The following is a 20,186-nucleotide window of genomic DNA, read 5'->3' as shown; positions in this document are numbered from 1 at the left end:
CACCTGACTTCTAGTTTAATTTTCATGTCCGGAATTTCTTTGAGACTTTGGTCTGCCACAAATTTTGACCACGAGTGCCAGACTTTAACCACTTACATGAAAAAGTTTCTTGGGAAACTGTTCAGCTTTCTGCCTCAAGGTGTTAACTTGCTTTATTACTTTAACACCATTTATCTTTAGAAAGGGGATTAAAAAATCCTGTTCCAACAATAAAGTGTAAGTTGAGTCAGTTGAACCATACTGCAAATTACTGAAAAATTAAATCTGCGGAGAAACTTGCAGAAACTCAGACTAAAACACTCATACAAACTCTCAAATTGTAGTTTCTTGTGATATCTGGATTAAAACTGTATAAGCCATTTTAGTCTTTCATCTTAATGCCTTACATTCTTTTTTTTTCCCCTCTGTTTCTTGAAGACAAAACTTGCTTCAACCCCCTCTTCAACTTTGAAGATATGCAGGAAATAACACAACACTTTGCAGTCTGTCATGTGGATGCACCAGGACAACAAGATGGAGCAGCATCTTTCCCAGCTGGGTGAGTTGGAGCTGGGGAAAGATCTTCTTGCTTGCAGGGTTGGCTTGTTAACTGGTGAGAAAAAATATTCTTGGTCTGCAGTTTTAATTTAAAAAGAACTTTTGTGGAAACTTCTGTATGTTCTGAACTGGTATCTGTAGAGAATCTCCACTTAAGTCAGTAGTGTGATTGCAGACCCAGATTCTGATCTCTAATTCACACTTCAATATATTTCCTTAAAACTGTAATGAGACTCTGGTCCTAGAGTGGTTCTCAAAGCAACCTGTGCTTTGATTCATAATTTAAACTGACCAACTAATTTCATCTGTAATTTCTACTATTGTGGTGGATCTGTATATGTTCCCTCATAGCTATATCTATCCAAACATAAAATGAAATCAGAGTTAAAAACAATATAGGTATTTAACACTGTCTAAAGACACCACAAAAATTGAGATAAATTACTTCTTAAAAAGAGGATAAAACAGATTTGATAAACTAAAATGCTAGTGCTACTTGGAAAATCCAATTTGCTGAATATTAACAAAAATAGTTCCTTAATAGGATGCCTTATACATCTTAGGCTGTTAACTCCTGAGCATTGTCTTGTAACCCTGCTGAAAATCCTTTGTCCTGTTCAGTGCGAATCTTTTGTACTAGTAAAGCCTGCCAACGCGTAAAAGGATTATCTTGGCCAAAGTGTGTCTGATGTTTTAGCCAAATAAGACTGGATTGCCCTAAATTAAGATGTATTTTGGATAATACTCAACATAACATAGAAGGAATTGCCAACAGGCAAAGGAAGTAAGAGTTGTGCTGTGTAAGAGCTAGATATAGTAGTACTAGTACATGAGCTTACTTTTACCCATGTTATGTGAGTTGGGCTAGATCCTTTCCTTTTAAGATGGTATGGCAGTGAGAAGTCTCGTGGGACAGATTCTCAGATGGCTTAAATTGACATAGCACCACTGATGTAAGTGAAGCTACACAGATTTTTACAACAGCTGATAATCTGGCCTTGTGTAAATTCAATGAACTTCTTGGTGCAATAGCTTTCTCTCATATCTACTCAATCTTTAGATTTTTGTGCTACAAAGCAACCTAACTACTAATGTTGCCCAACATCTCCTATAACAGACTTAATTAAAAAAAAAACACAAAAAACCACACAACCTCAGAGTTAAAGGCCTCATAGACAAAGGACTAATCTAAGCTAGATAGCTCATACCAGTTTGAGCAAAATCAGGTATACTGGCAGAAAGCAACTATAGGACAACTATATCTACACTGGGGCTTTTGCTAGTATAGAAATGTGGTCCCACAAAAAAAAAAAAATCACGCCCCTAGCCGACATTGCGAAAAGACTACATTTACCATAGCCAACAGTGTTTGTTGCTTTCACTAGTTAGGAAACAGATGCAATTTGTACAAATTGTGGAGTATCTTCTCTCTTTAGTGCTAACAATCGTTTTGACTGGCCTGTCAGGAATGTTACATCAGTCTCTGGCAGGGCCACTGGATTAGATTCTTCCCCTGTGCCAGTTTGTCTCCTGTATATATGTTCTTAAACTAGATTGGTAGAAAGTTGAAAACACTATTTGGTTTTTTTACTAACACTTTTTCTAGCCCAAAGTGGGTAGCAATAGCAGTGTGGTGTCAATTCAGATATTTCTTGCTGGTGGAGTGTGGTGGCAAGTTCTAGCCCCTGCCTCCCTGTCAGGGACCTCATTCTAATCCCTGCTCATCTCTCCTCCCAGTCTTCCTGCAGAGACCCCTGTCTCTCTCAACCAGGAAGTCTCCCCTCTTTTACTCTCAGTGCGTGAGCCAGTGCCACCAGGAGCTGAGTTCTCTGTGGACTCCCCCGTATGCTGCCGTAGAAGAACACTTTGTATGCCAGGTTGCAACAGCATTTGACCCAGCTTCCCCTTTATCTGGGGTGGTATTGCAACCCCATGAGCCAGTTTGCAATGCCACCCACTGAAATTTGGCCTGGCTGCCTCTCCTGTCTGTACAGAGAGATGGTGGGTCAAATTTCAGTGTCATTACAACCATGTGGCCAGAGTAATGCTCCAGCAGCAACTGTAATCTTTTAAGAACCCTGCTTAATCAATAATCAGGTCATGGCCTATGGAACTTTGAACAAGTGCAAAAACTGGCTGGGGGCAGAGATGATGGCATTCCCCCTTGCCCCAATTGGCATCACAGAGAGAGAGCCTCCTTTGTTCAAAACTTTTTAAATGTAGTTCTAACCTACTGTTAAATGCCAGCGTTAATTGAGGGCTTGTGGTTCAAGGGGAAGTAGGAAGCCAAATACCTTTCCTCTCTTGCCCAATATACAAAACCTCTTTCATGACCTAGTATAGCTTCACCTCAAGGAAATTGATAATGGATGAAAGTAGGAACTTCACAGGAGATAGCTGTGGTTTTCTGTCTAGTGTTTTTAAGAGAGGCTTATCAGTTATTCAACACTAGTCAGCAGCAAGGGCTTCATTTTGCTTACCCCAGTAGCATCTACTCTGGTGGGATATTTCTTGGATTCCAAAACACAATCCACTTGGGCGTCTTCTATAAAAGTCCTGTATTATTGGCCTTATAGGAGCCAGTACTTCAGGGTATTAAAATTCTGGCCAGTTAGTAATGAGTTAATTCCTAAAATTTTGCCCGGCTAGTCATTAGCTGATTCTCTTAGACTCACAATAGACAAGCTGACTGTTAATGCTAATAATGAAGCACGCTTAAGGCAAATGGGCTTATTTTAAACCCTGGAGGCAAGCTGACATAATTCGGACTTTAATAGAGCTACACCAATTTATATCTGCAATGAATTTGACCCTTAAACTTCTCCAGCCTATTCACTGCATGATGGGATTTAGGGTACAAAACTTTTTAAATGCCTTTTTTTAGGCTTGTAGGCAATAAACCATGTGGAAAAATTACACATAAATACAACTTTTTTTTTTGCTGAGATGTGCTCTAAAGGGGGAGTTTGTTTGGTCATTGAACTTAGGCAGTAAACAGTTTCCTTACTGAGGAAGCATCTAATGACCAAAGAACAAGACTGAGTCAAGAGCTCTGCATTTAATTGCTCCTGCCACAAAACTAGTGGCATTAGGCAGAGTGACTTACCTTACTAGTTGACCACCAACTCTAAAGGTAACTCACTTACCTTTAGAGTTGGTCAACTTTTTTTTTTTTTAAATTAAACTTTTTTCTACCAAACGTGGTCTGGGTTCACAAAACATTTCAGTTTCAACAGGGATCTGGGTGCAGGATGGAGAGACACTCTGCAATAGCCGGTAGTATGGTTGGCACTCACCTGGGATGTGGGAGGTCCAGGTTTTAAGTCCTGGCTCTGCTTAATTCCTGCAACCCAGATGAAGTGCCCTAATCCCCGGGCTATACAGTCAGTTTCTCTGGCCCAGTGAGCATTTAATTTCCACACAGTGGAATGGCTCCAACTGGAGAGACTGCTGCTGTAGCCTGGTGGTTAGGGCACTTGCCGGGGTTGTGACTCAGCTCCAAATCAGGCAGAGCAGGGATGTGAACCTGGGTCTCCCATGACCCGAATGAGTGCCCCAACCACCAGGTTGTTTTTACAAAAAACTCATGATGGCTTTGGTTCCATATCTGAACAAAAAGAAATATCAAAACTTTTTTTATTTTTTTCATTAAATGTAACTTTCCTTCCAGTCCTACTTACCCCCGCCGCCCCCCCCCCCCAGTGGCTCTCCTTACCCCATTTGCAAAATGATGACTACTCCATTGTACCAGTGCTGAGGCTTAATTGTTTCTAAAAGCACTTACAGATCCTTGCATGAATTGAGCCAGAAATGCAAAGTTATAGATGTAACACCTACATCTTTTTACTTTAGTCTTAAATGTCTGTCTGCTTCAGTGGATGAAACCCTCCTGGCGTGGGTAATTACCAATTTTACCAATACATTTTTCCTGTAGATACATGTATCCCTCCATGGATCAGCTGGCAGAAATGCTCCCTGGGATCCTAAAACAGTTTGGGTGAGTAGAGTTGTTTACTAATTATTCAGCCTCCATTTTTGGTCTTGAAGGAACTGTCAGAACTCCATAAGCATGTGGTATACTAAATAGATAAGCAAGTTCACCTAACTTTTGGGAGAATGTGTCCAGCTTCTAAACTCAAATGTTCATATGTGCTGTTTCTCAATTTTTGTCCCAACTCTTTATAACAAATCCTTTATAGAAAGACTGATTCACTGCTATTCTTAATTTTTAATGTCCACCTTTATTTTCTATATAATTGCACTTGTCCTTTTTTTCTAAAAGTATTTAATTTTACTGGCACTTGCCCTTGTTTTGAGAAGTCTTGTTCAGTTATTGCTTGTTTAAAATTTTTTAAACCATTTCAAATTTTGTCCATGGGTAGACTTTTTTTTTCTCATTTAGTTTAATTTAAATTGTTCATGGTGCAGACTACTTACTGCAAGAATTTGGGCAGAACTCCTTTTGTCTTACTCTTTCCCTGCCCCAACAGTGATAAAGTTGTCTTGAAAATGTAATGTGATCAAATGTATCAATATTTTAGTGTAAGACTCTGAATCACTGAAAAATTCCTAGCAATTTTCCTCTCAGACCAAGACATTCTAAGGTGGATTCAGATAAAGGTTAAACAATAAGCCTGTTTGGTATATTTTTCCACTTATTAATGTCACTGATTAGAATACACCAGTCTCATGTCAGCTTTTTATTTAAAATATTGTATGATTTGTTTTTGTGAAGGTGTTGGTCTTGTGCTGATTTTTCTCCCCTTCTACTGGTTTTCAAAGACCCCATTGCAGTAAATGCTTTAATTTGCACTGAACTGAAATTGCAGCAGAGAGTCCTGTGGCACCTTATAGACTAACAGACGTATTGGAGCATGAGCTTTCGTGGGTAAATATCCACGTACATGCATCCAACGAAGTGGGTATTTACCCACAAAAGCTCATGCTCCAATACGTCTGTTAGTCTATAAGGTGCTACAGGACTCTTTGCTGCTTTTACAGATCCAGGCTACCCCTGTGATACTGAACTGAAATTGGAACTGTTCATGCCTAACAGGTATATGCTGTTCAAGTTATTCATAAGACTAGTTTCAATTTAGTGTATTCTAATAACTTTATGTATTGTCTGATAACTGGCATAGCAGCCTTTCACTTTCACGTCTGAAGAAAAAAAAGATTGGGGTGACATTCTTCAGTAGTCATAAGAGGCTGTTAAAATAAGCCTTAAAAGTTTCAGCACTTGGAATTTTGCAAGATTTCCCTGGCAATCAGGGCAGCTGATTTCCCTTCCAGAATCAGAATAATACTATAGTTCACCTAGTATATTTCCCTAAAGAAATACTGTAACTGTCACAATACTGGAAAGCAGCTGGACAGATGTCCCATGAATAGAACTACTTAGCTGAAACCAAGAGAGCACTGAGTTACTTTGCAAACTACTAGGAGCAGATCTGTTAATAGTGTAAATTTTTGAAAACCCAATTAAGTTAATGCAGTTGTGACCATTTACACCAACTGCAGACCTGCTCTGTAATAAACATGAACTGGCATGTAGTAGTTGTGACCTAAAAGGGAGAAATTGGTTGGATGGAACTTGTTTATTTTAGTGCACTTTTACTGACACTTTCTCTTTTGTTTTATTGCACATAACTGCTCTATGTAGACTGAAAAGTGTTATTGGAATGGGAACTGGAGCTGGTGCCTACATCTTAACTAGGTTTGCTGTAAGTTTCATGGAGCTTTCTTAAAACCTTGAAGCTAATCTACATGACACCTGTAGCCTATGCTAATATTTCCTACCCTGCCATACCCACTTATTTAAGCAGTCAAGTTTTTAAGTGGAATAACATGATCTGCAGGATGCTTAATTCAAAAGATCAAATCTGTTAAACCCAGGGCTCTACCCAGTTAACTTGTGGATAGTTGTTTCTTAATGGAAATTCTCTACTTAAATTTTGGTGGAGAAGAAGTTAAATATTATCGAAGTTGTCCAGCCAAATTAATTTGAGTAAAGACACAAGCTTATTGCATATCTTTCACATGATAAAATTAGACTTCCCAATGCCCTGCCCCAAAATGATTATCCCTCTAATTTAAATTCTGTATTGTTAATCAGTTTACAACATGTATATGGCTACTTGCATGTTCACATGATTTCTTAAATTGCAGCTGAACAATCCAGAAATGGTGGAAGGACTAGTTCTCATCAATATAAACCCTTGTGCTGAAGGATGGATGGACTGGGCAGCGACTAAGGTAAAAAAAAATTGTTTAAAATATCTGTCTTGAGATTTCATGTGAAGGTTTGCGCTTGAACAATAGGCTCTTAAAATGTCGCATCAGATTTTAGCTAAGCTTTTTTCAGTGTGTATTCCCTATTAAAATTTTGGCTGAAATATTGAAGGATAATTGCTTTTGGTTCCATTCTTCAATTTTAACTAGAGTATTTCCTGTAGGGTTGATAAACTGTAGCCCAGTGGTCTCCAACTTCTTTTATGCCCAAGATCACTTTCTGAATTTAAGAGCAACCCAGGATCTACCCCATCCCCTTGCTCACATGGGTGGATAGACTCTCTGGAGCCACAGCTGAAGACAGCAAAGGCGGAAGCAAGGAAGGTAGTGATGTATGTGCAGGCTGATATGTGGCCAATGAGGGATAGGCAAGTACTGACCGGAACAGAAGGACCGCAGACCACTCAGGCCAAGTGGGCAGTCTCCCTGAACCTGCAACCCAAGTTTCTACCAGAGGTTGGTTGTTGGTTTCATCTCAACCAACCCATACTTAGCTGCTTTCTTTATGAAACTTCAGCAGAGGAGCAGCGCCTTCACTTCCTCAATGTCCACAGGACCATGGCCTTCTACAAAAGTGCAGAGGAAGAAACCAATCAGGAAATCTCTTAGACTGTTTTAATCATTTCAGCTATAGTGACAGAGACAAGCCATCTCCACACAGGATTTCTAAATGGATTTTGGGGTGCATTGCGCTTTGCTACTGGGATTGCCTCCACCCCTTGGGTTAAGAGCACATTCCACAAGAATGCAAGCATTGACTCTGGCTGCGCTGTGCAATGTGTTGCTTCCAGACATGTAGGGTAGTACATACCTTCAGAGTCTTGTGCAAAGACGTAATGACAGATGCCTCATTTGGCGTGGCTGTCCTCTGGTCCACTGTTCCATCCTCTTCCTTGCACCTTCCTCCAACTTAGGTATTGCTTGTTAGTCACCCTCTGTGGAATACAATAGGGACCATCGCTCAAAGAAGAGGTTACTTACCTGTAACTGGAGGTTCTTCAAGATGTGCGGTTGCACTTCCCACCCTTCCTCCCCTCTGCTGTGGATCGGTTTGTTTGCTGTGGAGAAGGAACTGGAGGCTCTGTCAGTCTGCTCTGCTCTTTATTACCTCAGTTGAAACCAGGAGGTAAAGCAAGGGCACATGCATGGACCAATGGACGCTAGTACTTTCAAATTTTCTGGCTCCAGATGCATGGTATTCATGTTTAAACCCTTAGTGGAATACAGATAGGGACCACACATCTCAAAGAACCTTCAGTTACAGGTAAGTAACCCCTTCTTGGCCCATAGCTTTGCCTGCCAACCAGCAATCCATAATGTGAGCTAGGGTATTGAAAATTAGGAGGGGAAGTACATGCTTCAAAAATGTTAAGGGAATCAAACAAATGCATTAAGTAACTAAAATAGCAAGGAGGGTCATGACAAAGGATTGTCAAGAATGTGCCACTACTGTTTTGGAAGAGACACCTCTGTGTCACTCAGTCTTCATCATCTGACCACATTTTAATCTGAAGTCTAAGGGATACTAACAGCAAGCTTCAAGGTCTAACATTTAAATGAATGAGAAGTAATAGGTTTAATGTTACATTTGTGTACCATATGCAAGCCTAAAAATTGTATGTCTGTACAAGCTAATACAAACATGTCCAAAAACATGCATCTTGCCCACAGCATGTTTATATTGACGTGTCTGGGCACACTTGCACCCTAGAAAACAGATGGGTGGCTCTAAATCTCTACATATAGAACATCTAATGGATAAATGCAGGAAGCTACAAAAACTCTGGTATTTCTAGGCTAAACAACTTGTCTGCCAAGTCCCAAATTGAGCAAATCAATGCACGCCTTGTAATGCCATGACAAAATGTGCTCTGGTTCCAGATATGGGGATGTAGGACAGTCTTTCTCAGAAGATTGAGAGCTATTTACCTCCTTGGTTTAACAGAAGAGGGTTTTTTGTACTTTACTGGATTAACAAACATTACTTGACCTGGGAGGGACTGAAAAACTACTTATAAAGATGGGCTAGCTGGCCTGCAAAATAGGTGATCACTTCAAATAGCCTTGGCTTATTTAAATTCTTCAGTGTCCCAATCCCAATGCTTCTCTCAACACTCATTCGGAATCACTGAGCCTAGCAGGTGGTATCATTGGATTTTGCTCCTTTCTCCTTTCAAAATGTATTTGCATTTGTTCTGGGAACTACTACTGCATGTGTCTTGGGTACCAATTTAGGAACACTATTCAGATGCAGGTTGTTTGTCCTAAGGGTAGGATTTTGTTCACAAACTGCCCATATCATGTCAGCTAGTCCAAAGTTCTAAGGAATGATTACATGAGTATGGGGCATTCTTTCCCCATCTACTGTGCGTTCATTATGTTGACGCTTGAGTAGGTAAACTCTTAAGTCCAAGAGTTCTATCCTGTGGGCACTTCTCAATTGTGCTTGTGCTACTTGCACTTGTAGTGCCTTCTGACATAACTAGTGTAAATATCTGACCAATCATGGGAGAGCAGAGAGATATTTCTAGCTGACCAATCCTCCTTTTTGATTATGCTGTTCAATGTCTCTTGTTTAACTCTTGTTTAACTCTCTCATTGTTTAGATTTCAGGATGGGCTCATGCCCTTCCAGATATGGTCATTTCACATCTTTTTGCAAAGGTAAGCTACTCTGAGGCTCCACTTGTTTAGCTCTCGTATTGTGGGGAATGCTAATGTCACCTTGATCGATAGGTCCATCAGCCCTCTCAGGGAGAGCGCCAATCACATGTCGTTCATGTTCTAGCCCTTCCTTCAGCTACCCACTGGCCAGGCTGTCAGTGGCAGCAGACACCTGATTGGCAAAGCACACTGCAGCCCAGAACTCGTGATCTGCCAGCCTCAGCCTCCCAGGTAGCTGGGAATACAGGTGCACGCCACAACACCCTGGAATGCTAATCTATCATCCCTCAAACATTGGAAACGTACCTTTGTACCATTTTAAAATACCAAAACTAAAACATAAGCTATAACTTCTGTCTCAACCACAAACTGTTCACAACATTTTAAATTCAAATGTTGCCAGACGCAACTTGCCCTATCACTGAAGTTTGATATGCAGTATATGAAAGGCTGCATATAGCCATAGTGGAGAGATTTAATTGGTTGTTTATTTAGGTAGAACTCCTCACTGGTTTCAGTGGCAATTTCTGCTCTAAACGTTGATAGTACAATACAGCTTATTGTTTTAGCTCCTGATAAGAGCTCTCCTGCTGTATTTTGGCACCGTAATAAGTCATAAATCTGGGAAAATAAGTTACTGGTATAAACTAAGCTTTTTTTGGTGCCTACCTTAATGTCAAATACTTCTATTTTCTGAGGCTTGTGTAGAGTGAGACTCTAAAGTAGTAACTTTCAAAAACAACTGTTTTAAAGACCTTGAAGCTCTGCTACTTGCTCTTGTCTTGCAAAATCGAGCTTAGTTTTGTAGAAGTTCACTAATTTTTGTCATGCTTTGAACATCTGTTTTGGTCTGAACATAATTCTTAAACATTTTTTTTTTACTTGACTTGTTTTTAAAAGTCTGGCTCTTAATCCTGAAGAGTCTCAGCAGTTTCAACTCTATTTCCTTTATACTATACATCTCTCAATGACTTTTTTTTTCTTTGCATCCTTTGGGTTGTTAGAAAGGATGTGGATTTCAGGTTGATCATCAACACTGCACAAGCAAACTGCAAACCATGCAATGTTATGAGATTATGTTGTACAGTTTTGTTAATTCAAGGAATTTATTTAAGTCTGGAACTGACTTTCAGACAACTGGCAGTACTTCAGCCCTAAAAAAAAGATATTGGTACTAATGGTTTGAGAATACTAATACCTGAAACGCTTCTTTAAAGGGGCTTGCTTCTTTTAATAAGCCTTTATTTGTAATTAAGCAGTGCTACAATGCCATTTATCATAGTAGTATCTTAATATTAAATGACACTATTTTTAATCTAGGAAGAGATTCATAACAACCATGATCTGATCCATACTTATCGCCAACATATTGTCAATGATATGAATCAAACCAATCTTCATCTCTTTGTCAACTCGTACAACAGGTAATATACTTTGTTCTCCAATTAGTCTTTACAGTGAAACATGTTAAGCAATCACTCAAGGGACCAGCAAATATCATTTATGCAGCAGAGATGCTCTCTAACGAAAAGGAAAGCAGAATTGTATTGGAAACCATAACTCCATCAAAGGGTCATCTTGAGACACTGCCTATAGTGTGTCCTTTTTTAACTTCAGGGGCTGACTAAACTAAAACTACAAATCCAAAGGAAACTCAGCTGTGTATCTCATTTGATATATACCTTTCTTTAAGTAACTTGTATATTTTCATGTTTGGAAATGTGTAGAAATTCATGTGAATCCCAATGTATCAATAAGCTTTTTGTCTCTCAATCTTCAGTCGAAGAGATCTTGAGATTGAGCGTCCTATGCCTGGAGCAAATGTTGTTACTCTACAGTAAGTATTACTGGTTCATATGAATTGGAAAAATGTTAAATCTGTGCTAGATTTGAGTAACTATCAATGGCATGGACACTGTTAGGGGACAGTCATTAGAGCAGTGATACTCAGACCTCAGTGGTTCAGGAGCCAAATTAGCAATCAGCATTACCCAAAAGAACCACGTGAGCGTGAACTCATTGTTTCATTTACTATAATACTATATATTAATATTTAAACAGTATGATGGGAAATATATTTTTATAAAATGACTGACCAAGTATTTTACCAATTACAATTGCTTAATAACATCATTAAAGCATCCTGATTGATTAACTTTGGTTAAGAAGTGTTTTAATATAATGTACTGCAAGGAGACATGTTAAAGAGCACCTTTCGAGTATCACTGGGTTAAAGGCCTTAAAGCAGTGGTATGATTGAGTGTTTTGCATATACATGTTCCAGATTTGTAATTGGAATAAAAGTGTCCAGTAGACTTAAAAAAAAAAAAAGCGCTCAGTATTGCAGATGCATGCTGCTGCTTATGGGTACAAAGGGGACTCAAAATTTGGATTTGGGGTTTAAAAACTTGCTGCACATCCTGGACTTTCTTAGGAGGAGTTTGTGCCTCCTAAAGTTGCAGTTTCACAAGTTGGGTATAAAGTGACCCTCAAACTTGAATCAGCAAAGAGATGAGTATAGTGTTTTGTTTAAAAACTTAATTAGCCTGAAGGGAGGAGCAATTGCAAGCATTTAAATCTCTTTGCATGTGTTGTCACTCTAATTCTCCTCTCTTCCCTTCCCCCCCCCCCCAAGTCTAGTTAAATTTGTCACAGGGGAAGCATGCCTGTGATGGGTAGCTCTTCAAGTGGGATTAAATAGTGGAGAAGATGGTGATGCCTGGTGGTGCTTGTACTCTTACCCATGATAGATTTACAAACCTGAGTTTAAAGTGGGTGTAATGGTTTTCTTAGGTGGGGTAAGGCTCCAAATTACCAATCACCTTGCAATTTGAACATAAATGTATGAACAATATATGACAAAGAAGCATGAGTGCTTTTACAAAACTTTTTTTATTTACTGGGGGTGGAGAAGGAATAAGAGGACAAATTTGCACGTTAGCTAGTAGAAAAAACAAGTTTCATGAAATGTAACATGTAAATAAAATTCTGTAACTAAACTCATTCCACTCTTTTAAAAATAATCATTTCCCTGATAAATGCTTAATAAATAATTTAAAAAAAAATAGAGAACAAGCCTGGCTGCTCACTAATATAGAGGATTCCAGGAATAATAATAAAACTAGTCAGTTATATCTTTAGGACAGCAGATGCTATTTCTTGCTTCTACTCACTTAACCAGGTCAGGATCCTTCCAATCATACTAAAGGACAATTTTGGGAAAAGTGAGGGCTGAGGCATAGAAAAGTTGAAATGATCCTAGAAGTAACCACTGCCTTGTGGTTTGTTTTCTTTGCAGATGCCCTTCACTGTTGGTGGTTGGTGACAGTTCTCCTGCTGTTGATGCTGTGGTATGTATAGTCAGACTTTCATAATAAAGAACATTCTTTTCCTTTGTATTAATCAGTATGCAAACCGGGAAGTTATGCTGGCATTGCAGAAATCACACCCCGTATAGGAAAGTCTCCTGCTACTGACCCAGCACAGTTAATGCTTCTGTTTCAAGACAGAGCTGTCACTGTTCCTTAGATGTCTATGCCTCTAGATACCGTTATGTAACGGCTACTGTTCTAGGACAGTTGCCACAGCAGTACTTTAGGCATATAAGGAGCTGGTTGAGAAAAATGTGATCTACAAATGCTTTTCCTTTAGAGGAGAATCTGTATCCAGTATTGTAGCATGTTCTCTGCTGTTAAATGGAGTGTTGCCCTCGGTTACTCTGAAGCAGTGTGCTGCTTTGGCTGATACAGCTAGCCTCAATGGCTGAATGACTTAAAACATTGTGCCTTAATGGGTATGTCCACTCTTTGGCCATATGACTGCTTACCATCTGGGATTCTACCACATGATCCCCAGTCACATGACAGGGTTTGTTGCCACTACAGTGTGTGAAGCACAAAACTCTCCTAATTCCTTGCTAATGGACTTGCTTGTACATGTGGGAATAGACTATTAGAGCAAAATTTGAATAATATTTTAGAAAAGCTTCAGCGGGGGAAATCTAAAATGTAATTTTTAGGATATACCAAACCCCCTTTTGGAGAACCAGGTATTAATACAATTAAGTTAAGGAAAAAGTAGTTGGATGAGAGAACCGCGAAGAACTAACTGTTTAAGAATAATGGTCTTGAAGATGAGAATAAGATGCTAATACTATTTTTCCATATAGGTAGAGTGCAACTCTAAACTGGACCCAACAAAGACCACACTCCTAAAGGTAATAGGAATAAGAACTGTAAATTACATATTTGTGTTACAATGATGCAACTCCATTGGTCTTAAACTTGTGCTGTCTCACTTGTTAGCTCAGTGTGTGCATGCCAGTACATATTGAGCATTTGTGTAAGATCAGTTTTAAGTAAACTGGGGAAAGTGTTTTCTTGAGCACAGAGCAGTCAGCACTAGTGAATGAAATCATTACTGCAGGGGAGGATGGAAAATAGGTCAGTAGTTGTAGAAACAATATTGGGGGAGAAAGCTGTTTGCATGCTTCAGACTTAGCAGGGAGGGGGAATAGCTGTGGGCTCACCCTTTTTTCACCTTTTGGTGTTTTTTTTTTTTTTTTAAATTAAAGACCATTTTAGTTATACAACATATGTACACAGTACTTTAAACTTGTGGACAAAAGTAGCTTTAACCTTCAGACTCACTATTCATGAACATGTAGCTCAGGGTTTCAACCCGAGGTTCTAAACATTCAGAGGAGGATGATATTGTCTGTATATTTAGAAACTTATCCTATAATGGATTTTAAAAACTGGCACTTAACAGGATTAGGGGGTCATTTAGTGAAGTAAAACTGTATTGTCAGTGCAAAATACTGCTGCAGAGTAAACTAGTCAGGCTTCTGCTAATAGGATATTTTTGCCTCAAAGGAATAGTCATAAATGTCTTTCCTTTTGGACTTTAGTAGCTGGACATTTTGTAGAATCTATTTATCACAAGTCATAAACAACTTTATCTTAACTGCCTTATGTCAAGACCCAGGCTAGATCAGAAGTAAAATGAAAACTATTTTAATATTTTACATATATAAAGAAACAGACTTAAATCAATAATTTTACTAAGTTTGTTAGACATGGGCTTTGACCTGTTGAATGGTCATTTTGGTGTGGCAAAATAGTTCATACAAGCCTGAAACCTCAAAAGAGGGTTTGAGGGAAGATAATAGGGATGGAGGAGCTAAACCCTAAGTAAATAATGTTAACTTTGGCTGAGGGAATGACATACTTGATTATGAGCATCGACTACATTTGTTTAAACTTAAAATTGGATTTAGTAGCTCTGTTCTGGTCCATAGTTGCACCTATGTACATTGTGCAGTCACTCCGTTCTTTATCTGAACACTTTCTGTGAGCAGACAAGGCATCCACAAACATTCTGGGCTCAAGAACACTGCAAGTAGCATAAAGTCACTGACTGCATAATGTGTCCATGATCATATCACAGGCCATTGTCTGGGGGTGGCTGGGTTGCTCCACCTAAAGAGTTGATTCTGCTTTGTTTCCTGCACAAGTTTCAAGCTATGTCTACCCTGCCCTGCGGTTTGCATTATGTGGTTGTAAATTACTGCACTCAAGGTGCTGCATTGTAATTCCCCTATGTGGAAGCTGCAGGTGCGAAATGAAAGGTACCTAGTTTGCATTAACATTACAGCCCAGATCAACAGCATAGCCATGGTAGCTCTGGAAATGACAGTGGAGGCATTACTGGTTTATACCAAGTACAAACCCACCTGCAACCAGCATTTATACTTGTGCTAGCTTGATGTGAGTTAGGGTTGGGATGCCCCTGTTTGTGTACACATACTCTCACTACCTCTTCCTGCAATAACAAAACAAGCTGTAATTACTCTGTAGAATAAATATGTAATATTCTGATTTACGTGCACTGTCATACCTGGCTGCATTTTCTGTTACTCTGGGCTACTTTCCAGCATAGCTCAGAATCGAAATGTCTTAACATTTCTCTTTGTTTGATAGTCATGGAGTGGGTGCATCTGGAGTTTGCAGTACTTAACCATTGTTAAAAGTTAATAGGAAAAAAGTGTCTCCTCAGGATTTGGAGTTCTTGCCATATTCCCTACTAGGATATAATTAAAGAAGGCAGTTAGTCAGTGCTAATGTCTAAGCAATAGACTCTCAATGTTTTTTGTTGTCTAACATTAGAGAATTTTAGCCATCCAAATCCTCTCCTGCACCCTTCACCCTGCAATCATAAACTTTCATCTCTGCCATTGTTCAGCTGGAGACCTCCTTACATGACCACTCTTTCTGAGGTTGAGATTCTGAATTATGTTAGTCCTATTTCTAGACCATTAGCAGCAGGGCATTGGAGCTGTGCTCCGGCTCCGCTCCAGCTCCAGGCAAAAGCCTGCCACTCTGCGCTCCAGCTGTAGGCTCCGCTCCAGAGCCCTGATTAGCAGGATTTGTTTTACTGCTAGCTAATCCCAAATAGGACTGCAGGCTTTCTGTAAATCATAATTTGACTGTTTGTTCATAGCTTTCAGTGGAATAGCCCTGTTCTTGTTTGAGGGGTGGACAAGCAGGAAAACTGAAGTGGTACAAAAAATGTGAAGACAGTCACACTGCCTTCACAGATCTGGCTTCCCTTAACAAATCTACCTCCTGTTGGAGTCCTCCAGCCATTGCTGCTGGCTTTTAATACCCTCGCCTATAAGGATCTTCGGTATTTTCCTTCTTCACTAGTGTGCCATCTCCCTGTTCAGAGCCAAGACCTACTGTTGAAATCCAGTAAAAAGAGCTGGATATCCAGATTTCTAGGGTAATGCATTAAGAAAGGTTTCACTTTATAAAAAGCCTTACATGTTGTCTTCTACTCAAGCTTTCCTATCTATGATGAGGATAAATGTCTGTCTCTAAAGTGATTTGACGTTCCAAATAAACAAACCTTGAATATATTTTTTTGGTATGATCTCTGAATTCAGAAAGGAACTCCTGTTCTGGCATTATGCTGACCTACCTTTGTTTACTTTCTTGTAGATGGCAGACTGTGGTGGTCTCCCTCAAGTTTCCCAGGTATGATTTGACTGACTGAAAACTTGAGAACACTTCTTACACTAGTCTGTTTTGCAAAATGTGACCAAATGGGCTCCATTTTGAAGAGTATTCATTGTTCCCAAGTGTTAAAAGTGACTGGTCATTCATGAGTAATGATGGCATTCAGTCACCTGATTGCTCTTCTCTAAAGACCAACCAAGCACAAAATTAAGGTTAGGATGGGATAATATTTCCACTAATTAAACCTTAACTGTGTAAGGGTTTGTATTGGGAATATAGAGACATTACCTTATGTTTACCTACTAAACTAACATGGATTACTGCTTCTGGATGATCATTAAGTCAAACATTTAGTTGTTTGTGCTATTTATAGTTCAGGGAGGGAGGCAGGAAATAACTAGTCTGTTCTTGCATGCACTAATCTGGTTTAGGAAAATGACGTGTTGTTGAAACATGTTTAAACATAAATTCCAAGGCTCCTACTAAAACAGGCTATGTACACTACAATTTGAACTATTTTTTTAGTGGAAAAGCTGACCTCTACATTAACTTGTAGGGTATACATTTTGTTATAGTCTGAGCCAAATGGAGGCATTCTGAAATGTAGGCCTGAATTTTTGTTACTCTGAAGAAACTGGAATTTGTAAACAACTACGATTGAAAAGGGGATGACTGCACTAGCATTGTATAGTGTGATTAGTGACAGGGAGGGGTGCAAGAAAGATACTCCATCCTTGTTGGGTTTTTTAAAAGTGGTTTAGAATGGAAAAACCTTAAGTAAGGAGCTTAAATACCAATGTAGAGCTTATTCGGCCCCTCCCATTGATGTATGTAAAGTTAGACCAAAAAGAGCCGCCATTCTCTAGATTTGGGGTGTAAAAGAAAATGTTGCCTGTACTGCAAAGTACAATCTTGCTTAAGTTCAATTACAAATATTGTCACCTCAGTTTATTTGAGTCACTGCTTTGCCTGGCAGCAGAGGGAAAACGTTCTTGTGTCAGTGCAGCAGTTCACAAGTAGTAGCAGTCTATTAAATTATGCTTGCGTAGTCTTACTCATTTTATGGAGGCAAAACTTTAACTTCAGCTAGTTGGAATTGGTCTAGAAACTGCTATGTGCTTTGTGAGACAAACTGTTCCTTTGAACCTTCTGCTTCAGTAACTGCATTAGCAAAACTTGGGCCTGGTTCAGGCTGAGGTCACTTGGAGAATTGACTGAGCTAAGATGCTACACGCTAATATTAATGTACAATAGGTATATAACTGGGTGGGTGGTGGAAGCAGGGCAGAGGAGGAGAGAACCAAAATCGGAACTGGGGAATTTTCTCAGTTGTGTATTCATTCTTACATGTGTAACACTATTGAGTAGAACCCAGGGAGAGACTAAGACAGCATATACTACAGTGTCTCTCATTTGACCATTACTGGATTCAATATGTTTCCATTTCCTTTTACAGCCTGCAAAGCTTGCAGAAGCTTTCAAATACTTCGTTCAGGGAATGGGATACAGTAAGTATTTATTAAGAAAATTACTAGCTATCGTTAAGTTGTACAGTGGGTTAATAGAGTAACCTGTTTGTGAAAATCTAGATTTCACCACAAAATTTCTGCTGTCGTCTGTGAGGGAAGGAAGAGCTTGTAGCAGAGTAGTATAAGGACTCTTAGTCCAATCAGTGATATTGGTGACCACAGATATTATATGTAGTGATATCTGAGATGCTGCAGTTCTCCTGTCTTGTCCCTGCTATCTCAGTGTGACTTGACTGTGACCATTGTATGTACTTCACTGGTAATAAATTGCCATGGTGCCAACTCAGAAGTTGTTCGGATGCATGGCTTGTAAAGATGCCCTTAAAGTGCTCCTTTCCAACTAGAAGATAGAATGAAATATTCTCATACTGCTATATCAAATCTACAGAGATGAACCTCTTTACTGCCTTTTATTCCCCTTTCTCTGTTTTTGCCTCATGGATTGGCAAAATGAATCTCTTGCACAATTTGAACCAGTATTTTCAGAGCCTGACTCAAACTGAGCATGCAACTTGGGTCATCTTGGCACACTAGCAGCTGTGCACAAACTTGCAAACATCTGACTTGGCTGTATAAAGGCCAGGTAGATAGGACACTGGCTGTCTGTGCACCCAGTTAAAAATATGTGCGAATTTTAAAAATGCATGCACAACTTGGTTGAAAAGCAGACATTTTGGTATTTGGTTTCTGTGCATATCCCCTGTATTCACCAAATACCTGGATATTTAAACTGAATTTTTAAAAATTGAGGAGAAAACTTAACCTTCCTGTAAATTATTTGTGTTAGCGTCTTCTGTATACAGCATTAGCTCTACTGTGACATGCAGAATACCTGTAGTATGAATCTAAAATTACTTAGCTTTAGAAATTACACATTCTCTTACTTTGTAATAACCAGCAGACACAGTTGACTTGAGAAGTGTGTAAATTGGAATTGAAGAATCAGTGTCATTTGTTTGGAGTAAAATTACTAGTCTGCTTTAAGGACTTAGGCATGTTTTAAAAAAAAAAAAAGACTGCCCCATAAATTGCACATCTAAGACGTTAATTAGTCCTGTTTGTTCAGTTTATACCCGAACTGTTTAACTTCATGCATCATGAACAGTGGGACTACTTACATGTGTAAAATTAAGCATGTGCAAAAGTGTGTTCAGGATCAGGGCCTTAGTCTGTCAGCTTGGGAATTCAAGACAAGGGCTTGTTTTCAAGCACACTGAATTGTTCTAAATAAATCCACTAATACAGGACTCTTCTTTCAGTGCCTTCAGCTAGTATGACCAGGCTTATGAGGTCCCGTACAGCATCTGGTTCCAGCGTCACATCTTTGGAGGGACAGAGAAGCAGATCCCACACTGGGGAAGGAACAAGAAGCAGGTCCCATACCGGTGAGGGTGACAGGAACAGATCCCATACTAGTGATGGGTCCAGGAGCCGCGCTCACACAGACACACGTGTTGAGCTCACTCCTAACTCTGCAAGCAATGCTGAACAAACAAGCCCCAAATCCATGGAAGTTTCCTGTTAAATACCTTTTTAAAAAAAAAAAAAAAAAAAAAACACCAAAAACCTGGATGTAGTTTGAAACTGTAAACCTTTTAATGGTTGCCCACTGTGTATCACAACACAAAGCTGGTATTAATCTCAAGCTTTCCTGTAAGATGAACTCTCTTCACCAGAGTTTTGAAAGGGACCAAAGAAAGCAAACATCTCAATTGCTCTATTTTTATTACTTAATACAGATGGTTGCTGCTATAGTACCCTCCTCCAACTGATGCCAAAATTTAAGGGCTGCTTGCCAAAAGTTAATATGGCTGTGAACGTTTCAAAATCAAACCGGACTTACCTAACATCCTGTTCAAACAAAGTTTCGAAACTAGGATATGCCCACTTCTTATCTCTTCTTCTTTCTTTGGCTAAATAAAGTGACCCAGTTTGTGGCACTCTTTTAAAGAAAATTTTTTTGGAGGGGGAGAAGCAGTGTTTTATGGGTGACTTAAAAAATGGTACAGCCTCATGTTGAAGCTGGAGTTAAACTCAAACTGTATATAGTTTGTTTTTTCCTACTATTTGAAATTAAACTTGTGCATTTATAGGCCTTCCAATTAGTATTTGAGCCTGTTTTACCTAAGTACAGTAATATGTTACTA

The 20,186-nt window shown here is 39.2% G+C and overlaps 1 protein-coding gene across 2 annotated transcripts in view; it reads left to right on the top strand.

Annotated features, from left to right (window-relative positions):
- Positions 1 to 19,605, top strand: part of NDRG1 (N-myc downstream regulated 1) — a 57,032-nt gene extending 37,427 nt beyond the window's left edge. For both annotated transcript variants that reach the window (XM_039525641.1, XM_039525640.1), the window contains 12 exons: positions 418 to 538; positions 4,472 to 4,534; positions 6,200 to 6,260; positions 6,706 to 6,792; positions 9,435 to 9,491; positions 10,812 to 10,915; positions 11,272 to 11,328; positions 12,790 to 12,841; positions 13,660 to 13,707; positions 16,493 to 16,528; positions 17,967 to 18,018; positions 19,299 to 19,605. In XM_039525641.1, coding sequence (XP_039381575.1) covers positions 418 to 538; positions 4,472 to 4,534; positions 6,200 to 6,260; positions 6,706 to 6,792; positions 9,435 to 9,491; positions 10,812 to 10,915; positions 11,272 to 11,328; positions 12,790 to 12,841; positions 13,660 to 13,707; positions 16,493 to 16,528; positions 17,967 to 18,018; positions 19,299 to 19,564 — 1,004 coding nt within the window. In that variant the 3' untranslated portion in view covers positions 19,565 to 19,605. The remainder of the gene's footprint in view (positions 1 to 417; positions 539 to 4,471; positions 4,535 to 6,199; positions 6,261 to 6,705; positions 6,793 to 9,434; positions 9,492 to 10,811; positions 10,916 to 11,271; positions 11,329 to 12,789; positions 12,842 to 13,659; positions 13,708 to 16,492; positions 16,529 to 17,966; positions 18,019 to 19,298) is intronic.
- Positions 19,606 to 20,186: the final 581 nt, after the last annotated feature.

The sequence above is a fragment of the Mauremys reevesii genome, linkage group 2 (assembly GCF_016161935.1).
Source record: "Mauremys reevesii isolate NIE-2019 linkage group 2, ASM1616193v1, whole genome shotgun sequence".
NCBI lineage: Eukaryota > Metazoa > Chordata > Testudines > Geoemydidae > Mauremys > Mauremys reevesii.
The sequence above is the reverse complement of the archived record's forward strand: the minus strand, read 5'-3'. Positions and strand labels throughout refer to the sequence as shown.